The sequence below is a fragment of the Rhipicephalus microplus genome, chromosome 7 (assembly GCF_043290135.1).
Source record: "Rhipicephalus microplus isolate Deutch F79 chromosome 7, USDA_Rmic, whole genome shotgun sequence".
NCBI classification, from domain to species: domain Eukaryota; kingdom Metazoa; phylum Arthropoda; class Arachnida; order Ixodida; family Ixodidae; genus Rhipicephalus; species Rhipicephalus microplus.
In genome coordinates this window covers 43,940,614-43,953,832 of record NC_134706.1, presented here as the reverse complement: position 1 = coordinate 43,953,832, position 13,219 = coordinate 43,940,614, and the positions used below count along the sequence as shown (strand labels likewise).

The 13,219-nt window shown below is 43.7% G+C and overlaps 1 protein-coding gene across 11 annotated transcripts in view; it reads right to left on the bottom strand.

The window, feature by feature from the left end:
• LOC119179565 (uncharacterized) overlaps positions 1-13,219 on the bottom strand; it is a 159,702-nt gene that overhangs the window by 43,763 nt on the left and 102,720 nt on the right. For 7 of the 11 annotated variants that reach the window (XM_075869091.1, XM_075869088.1, XM_075869089.1 and 4 more), the window contains 2 exons: positions 7,506-7,544; positions 4,219-4,251 (listed from right to left, as the gene is read on the bottom strand). In XM_075869091.1, the coding sequence (XP_075725206.1) occupies positions 4,219-4,251; positions 7,506-7,544 (72 nt within the window). The remainder of the gene's footprint in view (positions 1-4,218; positions 4,252-7,505; positions 7,545-13,219) is intronic. The other 4 variants (XM_075869090.1, XM_075869092.1, XM_075869093.1 and 1 more) reach the window with 1 other exon arrangement.

The window sequence follows — 13,219 nt, the reverse complement described above, 5'->3', positions numbered from 1 at the left end:
TGCGGGGACGTAAATTGGCTATTGTATGTGCTGCCCCATGGCTCAATGTTGAAGTTAAAATGAAAATGAATCATAGAATAATAAAGTTATATAAAAGTAGAGAAGGATGAATGCAATCGAGCTTTGAAGAAAGCATGTATACTGAAGACCATTCTGTTTTTAACGTTAGAGACTGGTAGATGAAATTTAAGGTGGTGATCAAGTTCGACATTTAAAGATGTACAATGGTTAACGGGACAGATAGTGTAACTGTTTATGAAAATGTTTATGTTCGCCACACGCGACCATTTAGCGGAAAAATTGGGTGAATCTTTATGATAACGTTACCGTCTAAACAATATTCAAACGACAACCCAAAGGCTGTCGTTTGGCTGCACCTTTTAAAATTGTTCGTTTTTCGAAAGATATATATATAAAAAAGCTGTGTTTATCTTAAAGTAAAAAATCGCGATGTATTTGATTCAAATTATTACCCTCTTTCATCATCTATTTTATATAACAACTTTTGCTTTCGTGCTCTACAGTACTAACCGAAAGAGTAACATTAAGTTTGACGTAAAAACGGCCGTGTTTTAATCACAACACATATTATAGTTTATATCAAGCATTGTGCTATTTACACTAGTTTCGCTTTCTGATATCCTGAATAAAAATATACGCATCTCCACGAAGCGAATGATGACGAGTGGGCGGTACTACGTTGTGAGGTACATAATATCTGCGTTGATGTCACCAGTTATTACAAAGAGTGGACGGATGAACGGACAGATGAACCAGCGAATGAATGGACTTACGTAAAGATGAATGGACAAATGAATGGACGTACAGACACACGTACGGATTCACGGACGAATAGATGCACTGACGGATGAACAAGTGGATGGCGCAGATTATCATGTGTCGTGCTAACATATAGTTGATTGATATGTACATTAAGTAGGTTTTTAAACACTTGTTTGAGTTTTTTGTTCTGCAGCTGTTCAGTTTTGGTTTCGGTTTCGTCGAGCGTCACCGTCACTAACAAGGCTTGTCCCAAAGAAAATTCTCGCCCAAAACAGGCTGTACGTGTCCTCTTAATGACATCAGCTAATCCGCCATTCCCTACTGGTGAAACTGTAGGTATACATTGCACAGCTGTGAAAGTGAAAGACGCATCCTGCCAAATTTGACATCAGTGTCAACGGCAGTTAAAACGAAGATATAGTGACTAGTGCACCGCGAACAAGAAAAGCTCTAGGAAAGAAACTGTGGTATAGGCAATGTTCCTTGTTCTAAGGAATAAGTTATCACCATCTTCGCATCAATGTACTGAGCCCAAAACGACCACAATAAAGAGTACTTTTCGCAAAAATTATGGTGTCCATATTGTTGCTATTGACTTACGGATGGTTGCAGTCAATTAGCGAAAAATTGCGATAGAAGAAACTAATGGTAAAATCACTTGGAGGACGCTCGAGAGTCGCCTTCAGGAATAGAACATGATATCATGATTGACGAATTCGGATAGTCTTCAGCACGATTCAGACGAAGACCAAGGAGAAACGCAGAAAATTTTTCTAAATCGTGCTGAAGCCTATCTGAGTATGGGCATACTCGCTGAAGTGAAAGTGCTCTGGGAGTATGATTCAACCTTGTAAAAGTGACAGTCGCAAATGTCAACCTAGTATCGTTCCTCAGTTAGTGCCTCGGCCATGCCACAATTTAGCGAATGTCTGTGCGGGTAACATAAGTCGTTTTAAAATATCCTTTAGTGCTCACTGAAAGTACGATTGTGCACGGCCAACTACATTATAATTCTTTCTTTGGGGTGAATTAGTGAGGGACCCGCTTCTCGTTTGTAAGGCAACACTTGACGCAGCTCAGCAGCTCACTTTGTAGATGCTTTTGCTGATGGGGATATATGAATGTCTCTGAGCACTTTCTAATGAGCGGACGTTCAAGTCGTGGCACTTTTTGGTTGTTTTCATGCCCGGCGCAATTACGGGCTTCTGCCATGCCATACTTGCGCAAATGAGACTCTTCCAACTACTTGATATTGTAGTGACTTATATGGGGGCAGCGTTAGGACAAATACAAGAACAACAAAAGGTGCGACATGTGCTGCCTTTTTTCTCGTTCTTGTTTTCGTCCTAACGCTGCCCCATACAACTCATTATGAACCCTAACCAGCAAGTCCACATTTCCGTTATTCTATACGATAATAATGTAGTGTTGTTGTGGCTATGTTGAAGAGCCCCTCCTTGCCACAAGGATGGTCGGACTTGCTTTAGAGTATAGCAGAAGTTTTATTATTTACTGTATTTGTACGTTTACCATTTTTTGGTTAACGGGAAATACTAATTTTATACACGTGATTCTCTACGTTCAGTGTAGCTGCTCCACCTTAAGGCAAACAGTGCTTCAAGTAGCTGCGGAAAGAAATCTTTAACCCTTGTCGAGTATTGCAGGTACTCAATTTGAGACATCAAGAACTACGAAACATAAGCGTAAAACTGTGCCGTTGGTCGCAACACGAGACTGACGCTAAGAGTTAATTGTTAAAAGACTTAAATTTTGCAATTATCTCATGCATAACGTCATCAGTACAAGCAGCAGCATCAACAGATCGTGAAGCTTCTCAAGTACGTATATAACCTAACAGATGAGTAGTGAGTACTTCAGTAATTTGCAGAATTGTTATTTATAATTTAGTGAGCCCTGTGCCACTGTATTTACTGCACGCAGGCATTTTAGAATAATTTAGCTGGTCTTTGCGATAAGTACATAATCTTCTTTCCTTGCTGCCACTTTAGAAGTCGACAGAAAGGTGACAACTGGACAGATAATCAGTAAATGATTTGACCGGGGTCGAATTACGCACGCGACTTGTAATCTCGAAGAAGAAGCTCAAGCGTACTCCAAAATTTTACTAAAGTCATCTTATTCCCTATTTTCGAATCCAGCAAAATTTTTACTCATCGTCAACAAGTACTACAACACAGCGAATCAAAATGTCACTGGTTACGACGTTGTCAAACGTGCAGATAGTATTCGTAAACGGCTTGGTGTACAATTATTTTGATCCCATCATTCTGTTGTTAATTTCTTAAGTGCTGCTGGAGTGGTAGTGCTGCTCTTACACTAGAGAGTATCAAGATGTTTTTATAACGTTCTAAAGATTACAACGGGACATTGACAAACAGCTTGTTACGAAGAAATTCAGGTGTTGATGAAATATGCGTCCTTGTTCTGAGCCAAGAAAAAAAGAAGCTTTCGCCGTGAGCAAAAAGCTGACGAAGACGCAAATGTAGAAGCTGCGTGCCATTTGCATTTTCGTTTCCTTGCTGCTCAATTTAGGCCTATCAGAGAACAACGGTCGCAGTGTGTGTGTGTGTGTGTGTGTGTGTGTGTGTGTGTGTGTGTGTGTGTGTGTGTGTGTGTGTGTGTGTGTGTGTGTGTGTGTGTGTGTGTGTGTGTGTGTGTGTGTGTGTGTGTGTGTGTGTGTGTGTGTGTGTGTGTGTGTGTGTGTGTGTGTGTGTGTGTGACAGAGAGAGAGAGAGCATGTCTGCTTACGGATATCGCTCTTGCATTCACCTGTTGAAGGGAGCCATAACGGTCCCTACTCAGTTTTGGTTAGCATAGTATTTATTTATTTATGAATACTGCAACCCTAACATAAAGTTTTGGCAGGGTGGATATACATTTGATAAGTTTACAAATCGGCAAAGAAATAAATATAAAACACGTAAGGCATTTACACACTTTCATAACAAAAAAAAAGAACAGTGGTTTGTAATAAACCGGCATAAGAATGGGGACAGTGATTGAAGTAAACAACAGGAGCACATGTCATAGAAATTAGACACTCGCTGCTAGAGCTGCGCCGCAAAAAGGTTCAAGGATGACTGGGAAACAACTTCGTTACTAAGGTTATCCCATTCGGTAATTGTCCTAGGGAAGAACGAATACTTGAATGTGTTATTACGGATGGAAAATGGGGTTATTGTAAAGGCATGCCTCTACCTTGTGGTATATACAGTGGACAAATGAAGTATATGTGATAAGTCTAACTTAAAATAACCTTTAACTAACTCAAAAAAAATTTCAATCTTAGTGAATTGACTAAAACAATATTTTTTGGAATGCACTTAGGTTTACTCAATTTAAGCATCTCCACTCTACTGAAACTAATACTATAAAATACTGAAAAAAAGAAAGTCATTTCTGAGTAATTCTTACCCTTCGTACTCGTAGGTGTGGATGCGGACGCTTCTGTGATCCGGTAATGTGGAAAGAAAACAACTCAGTATTAGCAAGAGACAAAAAAATAGAAATGGTGGTAACGCTGGGAGTCTCATTGCAGGGGTAACTTCTTCTGTAAAACATTAAAGCAATCATCTTCGTGTATTGACAGCAGGGAATTGTATGCAAGAAAAAACAGCCAGGCCTGCGCGGTACGCTCAGCGCAGGCAAAGCAAAATCTCAAAGACCATCCCTTCAGAACCTTTTCTAAACAGTTTTTTGGTAATTGCTGCAAACACATTTTCAGTGTACCAATTACGCCATAAATATTCATATTTTTGTGTTGAAGGCCACTTTTCATTATGCTGTCCTTCGTCTTTCTTCGGAGAAGCGTAGTGTCCGCTACACATTTAAAAGGAATGTTGTGCAAATTTTAAACACCATGCATATCTTTCCGTACTGCAAGTACTATGATTTTCTATCTATCTATCTATCTATCTATCTATCTATCTATCTATCTATCTATCTATCTATCTATCTATCTATCTATCTATCTATCTATCTATCTATCTATTTATCTATTTATTTATTCATCTATTTATTCATCTATTTATCTGTCTATCTATCTATCTATCTATCTATCTATCTTTCTGTCTGTCTGTCTGTCTGTCTGTCTGTCTGTCTGTCTGTCTGTCTGTCTGTCTGTCTGTCTGTCTGTCTGTCTGTCTGTCTGTCCTTCGCACCACGTACGTCTTGGTGCTTTCATGATCACCCCCTTAACTCAGGGTAAAGAAAGATTACTATGGGAGGGTAAAATGGTTTTACGAATACAGCTCGCAGGTCATCACATGAATAGTGTCACAGTATTGTCACGTAAGTCATCAAACACTTCATGAAAAATCCTCAGGCCTGCGTGAAACTTGCAGCACAGTCCCAGCCAAAGCTGGAAGAACGGCTTTTCACAGCCTTTTCTAAACACTCTTTGAGTAACTGCGACGAGCACACTTGCAGAGTACCCACTAAGCTATAAAAAATCATAAATTTTGTGTAGTAGGTCGGCATCTACTACGCAATCTTTCGGCATTTTTCATGAAGCGTGGTATTCACTGCAGATACGAGGAATTCAGTTGGTTGGCTGGTTGGTTGGTTGGATGGACCCTATTGGCTCAAACCACCATGAGGGATCGACCTATAATTTCACTGAAAGGAGGTTTGGGGGGAAAAGTGGTGACGGGGAATGCCCTAATGAAGTTGTTTAGTGCAAAATATTTGTGCAGTGGCTGAAGATGATGAGAAATTAAGCCTGAAGCTCAGTTATTAGCTGGACAATAACAAGCTTTTGTAATGGGATGGAGAATTGGACGACCTAGTCATTACGCAATTCGGATTATATGAGGCCAAGTTAATAATCCTTCGCTGTTTTAAAACGGTTTATTATACATACCAGAGCAATTCTTTTCGCAACATCTAGCCTGCATAAGGCAAGTTTGCAAAGAAGTTTTTTTTTCTCCATTCGTGTGATAGTGGTTATGGACACCGGTGGTGGCGGTGACGGAGCACAACTAGCGCAAGAGACTGTTGTTGTGATAGCATAACAGCAAATTAGCACCTGATTCATATATTATTGCATACTTTCTCGCGCCGAAACGATGACAGAAATCATAATAGGGTTAGAATTTCGCTTAAGTAGGTGCCACATATACGTTGCCGTTTTTCACTCTATGCTAAGTAATATCATCAGAAGGTGATTACGACTGTGTTGGATGCTTAAGGAGGCTAGCGATACCCTATGTCATAAGTAAGTGTTGACTCTCAGAAAACTCACCAGGTGTGGCAAGTACTGCGCAAATCACTAAACGTTTCTTTTCCTCAATGCCAATTATTTTATTGCTGTATATGGTTTTCAGCTAGTCGGTTTGAAGGCATTTGTTAATTAGGTAAGAGATACCGAAAAGCGAGATATTTCAGTTCCCAACGCAGGCATTTGTTTCCTAGGGTAAAACTCTCTTCATAAAGTTATCACTTTCGTACAAAGTTGATCAAACAGCTGTTGTTGTGTTGTGCGTATGAAACAACACTGTAATAATACCTATACACAGATGTTTGAAATGATACACAGAAATACGGACAGCAAGCTTCATTCATGGAACAGGTATTCTAAAGAATATTCTGGCAGTAATATTAGGTATCTAGTAATTATGCATGGTTTCCAAATGAGCTTCTTTTTCAGATCTTTCATGTTTCACAAATTATGAAGTACCACGATACCAGGTGTCATATCTTGTTTGAACGATTTCATTTACTTCACTGGCGAAAAGTAATTCCAATTGATCATTTACAGCTATCAGCGCCCACAGTTCGACTTTCATTTTCTGTGTACACTTCATGCTTCGAGTTGTTTGCCTTCCATAATTTGAGTTTGTTTTTAGGAGCTTGCTGCTTAAGCTCGCGGCCTGTCTGGCAACTGCTGGAGCGTACACCAGTGTTGCCAGTATACACTTCTCGTGTCACTACCCAAGGTTGCCACTCCGGTCGCCGCTCCAGTCGCCTCTCCGGTGATTCCAACCAATCTCACTAGAAGGCGCGCTGCCACCCAAGGCGTCGGTTTTCAATGGCCCATGCACTCACCTCCTCGCGACTACGTCCACTTCGTTCTCGTCACTTTGTAGGCATGGCAGCACGTGACAACTCGTACGACGAGTGTTACTTATGGGGGCCGATATCCTTGCAAGTGTCCTCACCTGCCTTCTCTCAGCCCCGTAGGAGAACGGCTGATGGCTCTACGTCTGCCATTTATCAGCGTCACGCGTTTGACTCACGGCAGCGGCCAGTATGGCATAAAGGGGCAGGTAGTTATCGTGCCGATCAACGTTGCCCACACTGTGCAGTGGTGGCCGCGGAAAGTACCCGACAACGTTGCCTTCGACGTACACATCAAGCGGCGGCTCGTTAATAACCCTTCCTATACTGAAATCGTCTCGTCAAGAAACGCACCGGGCACCTCCGAGCAAGCTCTTCTAACCTCATTCAATAACTGGATATAGCAGTGAATTTTTACGTTAGCTGCTCCTGAAACAAATATCTAATGGTACGTCACCTGTCAAATATATTTTGTTAGGTCAACTAAGTGAAATAATTGATCTACTTTCAGTGGCTGCACAAATTTTAGGTATTCTATCTGAGGTAAATATTTGCAGCAAAAGCTTCTTGTAGCAGCTTTGTTACCTACAGATACAGAGCAGTATAGGAACTGAATGCATTGCAGGTGAGAAGAACGCACTCACCTTTACTTGCTGTTGGTGCGTCTTCACATCCAGGAACATCTGTCAGAAGTAGAAGGTATACAAACAGATTAGGCATAATCATGCAAATCTTCGAAATCATAAATTATTGTTATATATATATATATATATATATATATATATATATATATATATATATATATATATATATATATATACCAAAAACAAAAGTGATGCTGGGTCCGGGAAAGATATTATCTGTCTAGGGAAGAAGACGCACGTACGAAGTGATTTTAACGACGTTTCGGCCGTGGTTCTGGCCTTCATCAGAACATCAGAAGGACCCACGGCCGGACCCACAGCCGAAACGTCAATAGAATCACTTCGTACGTGCGTTTTCTTCCCTAGACGGATATAACTATATATATATATATATATGTATAGATATTTATATATATGTTATTACACAAGGTAAGGTAACTTAATGGGGGGTTTTTAACGGGCCCTGAGTCCGCGATCGCAGTATAATGATGATGATCTCCACCACCATGGCTCGTACCCACTCAGGGGAATCGCAGTGGAGGCAACGTCGTCTTCCTTCTCTATCCGCGCTTCCCTTGTTTTTCCTGGTAGTGATACACCATATCATTCCTCCCGTCTCAGACGAAGCCCTCTGGGCGAGTCATTCTTGCATCCTTCGAGTAAACGGCTTCAGGCGGGCAACATCCGTCACCTCTGTCTTGCATGAACGTCGGCCACTAGTGGTGACACGTGCAATTTCATAGTTGACCTCGCTAAGACGACGGAGTATCACAAAAGGACTGGCATAGTGTGCATGTAGCTTTTGGCTCAAGCCACGTCTGCGTATTGGCGTCCACACCCACACTAGATCACCGGGGGCATAGGTTACATTCCTGTGTTGACTGTCATAGCGAGTTTTGAAGGACTCTTGCGCTGCCAGTGTACGTAAGCAGGCAAGTCGACGTGTTTCTTCTGCACGACACAAAGTTTCCGCAATTGTTAAATCGTCATGGACGACAAAAGGAAAGATAGTGTCCAGCGTATGTCGAGGGGAGCGAGCGTAGAGCAGATAGAAAGGGCTGTAGCCTGTCGTTTCGTTTTTCGACGTGTTGAAGGCATACGTGATGAATGGTATTACTTCATCCCAGTTTTTGTGGACGGAGGTGACGTGCATTGACAACATGTTGATCAACGTTCGGTTTGTGTGCTCAATGAGGCCGTTAGTTTGTGGATGATGCGCAGATGAGTGTCGGAACTTGGAGGCACACAAACGAAGTAATGATTCGACAATATCCGCGGTAAATTGTCGTCCACGGTCACTTATTATCACACGAGGAGGTCCGTGTCGGAGGATGACTGAATGCAACAGGAACTCCGAAACCTGGACTGCCGTGGCGGAGCATAAGGCAGCCGTCTCGCAGTCAGGTAGTCGGCGCATACAATTATCCACCGGTTACCTTTTGAGGAGCGTGGAAATGGTCCCATCAGATCAATGCCGACCTTTTTAAGGGGAACCTGGAGGCTTTACAGGTTGCAGGTGACCAACTGGACCCGAGGAGGGCCGCTTGTGGCTCTGGCACTGCGTACAGCTGGCCACGTAGTTCTGAATCGTTTTGCTCATTTTCGGCCAATAAAACCGCTCTTTGTGCGACTAAGTGTTCGTGCGGTGCCTAGATGGCCAGAGGTGTGGTCATAATGCGTGATACGCAGAACAGACGTTTGGAGGGACGCAGGAACAACCAGCAGAAAGCGGGCGCCCACCGTGGACAAGTTTCTCTGGTAAAGAAGACCATTTCGGACGCAGAATCGGCCTTCGCTTAATGAATTTCTCGCTCCAGGGAAGAGAGCTTTTAAGCTTGGGTCATTACGCTGCTCAGCGGCGAAGGTCACGACATCGGGAAAGCCAGACGACACAGAAGTGATAAGGTGGTCAAAGTTATCGGCTTCACAATCTGTCGATGGTAGTGGCATTCTGGAGAGGCAATCTGCATCAGCGTGTAGACAGCCAGTCTTGTATGAGATGGTGAAGACATGTTTTTGCAAACGAATGGCCCATTGTGCGAGGCGGCCGGATGGGTCACGAGGGTTGACCAGCCAACACAGGGAATGGTGATCTGTGACGATAGTGAACGGGCGACCATAGATGTATGAGCGAAACCGTTGCACGGCAAAGACTACCGCGAGGCATTCCTGTTCGGTCATTGTGTAGTTGCGTTCAGGCTTGCTTAAAGAACGACTTGCGTACGCCACAACGTGTTCCTTCTTGCCAGAACGCTGAACGAGAACGGCACCGATACCGATGCTACTTGCGTCTGTGTGAATTTCCGTGGGCGACGAAGGATTGAAGTGCCGATGTATTGGCTGCGAAGTTAACAAACACTTCAGCTTGTGAAAAGCGGCATCACACTCGGAGGTCCACTGAAACAGGCTGTTCTTGCGTAAAAGGCTCGTCAGGGGGTGAACGACATCCACAAACTTGGGTACGAACCGGCGGAAATATGAGCAGAGCCCAATGAAGCTACGCAGTTGTTTCACAGATTTAGGACGCTCGAACGATTCAACCGCCGCTGTCTTTTGTGGGTCAGGTCTAATGCCATCTTTGTCGACGAGATGTCCTAACACCAATGTTTGTCGCTTGCCAAAGTGGCACGTTTTTTAATTCAATACAACGCCTGCTTTTTCAATGCAGCTCAGCACTAGGTCTAGGCGAGTGTTGTGCTCCTCAAACATACGTCCAAAAATTACGACATCATCAAGGTAACACATGCATATCTGCCATTTTAAACCACGCAATATAGAGTCCATAAATCTTTCGAATGTCGCAGGAGCATTACATAATCCGAATGGCATAACGTTGAACTCGTAAAGTCTGTAGGTTGTAACAAATGCCGTCTTTTCTTTGTCAGCTGCGCGCATCGGAATTTGCCAGTAACCTGATCTCAGGTCGACAGATGAAAAGTAGGACGCGGAATGCAGGCAGTCTAGAGCGTCATCGATGCGCGGCAGTGGATAGACGTCTTTCTTGGTAACAGAATTCAGTCGGCGGTAATCAACGCAAAATCTCCACGTACCATCCTTCTTCCTCACTAGAATGACGGGAGCAGCCCACGGACTTGCCGATTCCTGTATTATTCCATTTTCCAGCATTTCTTGGACTTGCTCGTTGATGATCTTGCGCTCCGATGGTGCCACTCGGTAAGGTTTCTGCCTAATGGGATGCGCCGACTCGGTGTGGATCTGATGACGTATCCGGGACACTGGTATAAAGGACCTTTGGCTATGTTTAGAAAAATCGAACACTTTCGAGTGCTTAGATAGAACGTCGAGCAGAGTATGACGTTCGCTTTGGTCAAGTGACTTGCTGACAATTTGTAGCAATGGGGCATCTTCTGAACCTTCTAAGCCTAGATGTTCATTTTGGCTTGTAGCATCAAGAAGCGCAACCAGCGTCGTACATGATTCGGGTCTAAATACTGCAAGTTTCATGCCACCTGGCAGAATTGCAGCCTCCATGGAACTGTTCATTGTCCACACACCTGCCCATCCATCAACGACTGGCACTATACAATGGGGAATGAGAATGTTCTTTTTCAGGCATGCCAAGGAAATCGGTTCGAGCGTGGCGTCAAACGTGCCACAGTTGTTGCTGGAACATGTCACGGGAACACACACGGCAGAAAATGCAGGAGCGACTGTGTCCACGGAGACGAAAAAGATGCATTCCTCCGGAGAGGAAATTTCCAAGAGCGCCGTTGGGAAAGTACCGTGTATTGAAAGATGCCCACTTCTGCAGTCTACAGTTGCCCCACACACAAACAAGAAGTCAATACCCAAGATAACGTCATGTGTAGACCGCGGACTAACCGCAAACTCTGTGAAAAACACCTTGCCACACAGCGAGACGTCCACAGTACAATATCCCACCGGACACAACACGTCACCACTTACACCACGAAATGTCACCCTACGGTTCAGGCAAAACATCACTTTTGGCCCTAGCAGGTTTTTAAAATTTACACTCATCACCGAGACTGTCGCGCGTGTATCCACAAGTGCCATAGTAGCCACTCCATCGACAACTACATGAACTTTGTTCTTCAACATAAACGCTGACGGGGGTGTATCTGTAGATAGCACCTGTGATCTCGCGGCGTCACCCCCGCTGGCCGCACCGACTAGTTTTCCGGCGGCGGTGTACGTGCCCGTCGCTGTGGCGACGGCGATCGTGGAGCACGGGGAGCTGGAGGTGGCGTCAAACTTCGATCAAAGGCTGGCGATGGGTAGTGTGACCCGGTAGGTGCGCGTGTTTTTCGTGACGTGGAGAGCGGATGGTCGAAAGGTTGGTGAGACATGTGCCAAGACTGTCGCTGATACGGACGAGGGTCACAAAAACCTGCAATGTGACCCGGGACGCTACAGTTGTAGCATACCCGAATTGGTCGAGGGGCACGTGGCTGCTCAGAGCAACGACTCCTCTCGGAAGGCTTGGGATAGTGGTGCCGCCCTTCGGGGGCACTGTAGACAGGCGATGTTGGGTAAACAGGCGGGCGAAAACTTCGCTCGTAGTTGGGAGGTGGTTGACGGGGAAATGCCGCGCGAGAGGTACGGGGATCGATACCCCGCACCTCCACCAAATTATTACACAAGGTAAGGTAACTTAATGGGGGGTTTTTAATGGGCCCTGAGTCCGCGATCGCAGTATAATGATGATGATCTCCACCGCCATGGCTCGTACCCACTCAGGGGAATCGCAGTGGAGGCAACGTCGTCTTACTTCTCTATCCGCGCTTCCCTTGTGTTTCCTGGTAGCGATACCCCGTATCATTATATATATATATATATATATATATATATATATATATATATATATATATATATATATATATATATATATATATATATATATATATATATATATTGCTCTTTTTTAGCTTACGTTGTTGCGCCTACTTTTGTAATTTTCCAATCTCCAACTTGGTTCAATACTTGAAACTAAAGTGTCGACAGAACTCGGATGAATTGGGTAAAGTTAAGCTTGAGTGATTGCTTCTACAATTTACGCCTGATAGTTTTACTATTCTTATAAAAGCCCACAGTCAAAGTATTCATTTATTGAAATATTGCGTTTTACTGGAGGTTTTTGCTTGCAATTTTTATACGCTGTGTTTTCCGTAACCCGTACTGTGACGCATTTTGAATCCGTTTGTGCTACTGCCACGTAATACCTGCAAACTTCTAACTCTCATTTTCCTGCATTACCGTTGTGGTCTAGAAGCTAAGGTACTCGGCTGCTGACCCGCAGGTCACACGATCGAATTCCGGCTGCGGCAGCTGCATTTCCGATGGAGGCGTTAATGTTGTAGGCCCGTGTGCTCAGATTTGGGTGCACCTTAAAGAACCCTAGGTGGTCGAAATTTCGGGAGCCCTCCACTACGGCATCTCTCATAATAATATAGTGGTTTTGGGACGTTACACCCCACATGTCAATCAATCAATCTCATTTCTCACGTAACTATCTGTCTATATTGCACGTTTTCTTTCTCTTGGAATCCCCTTATTCAGCCTTAATGACCACCAGTTGTCCTGCCTACATCTTACGTGTCTTGTCCATGCCCATTTCTACTTTTTGATGTCAACTATGATGTCCCTAGTACCCGTTTGTTCCCTGACCAACTCTAATCTCTTCCCGTAACGTTAGCTTATTTTTATCATTTTGCTTTATATTGTTAGCCTCA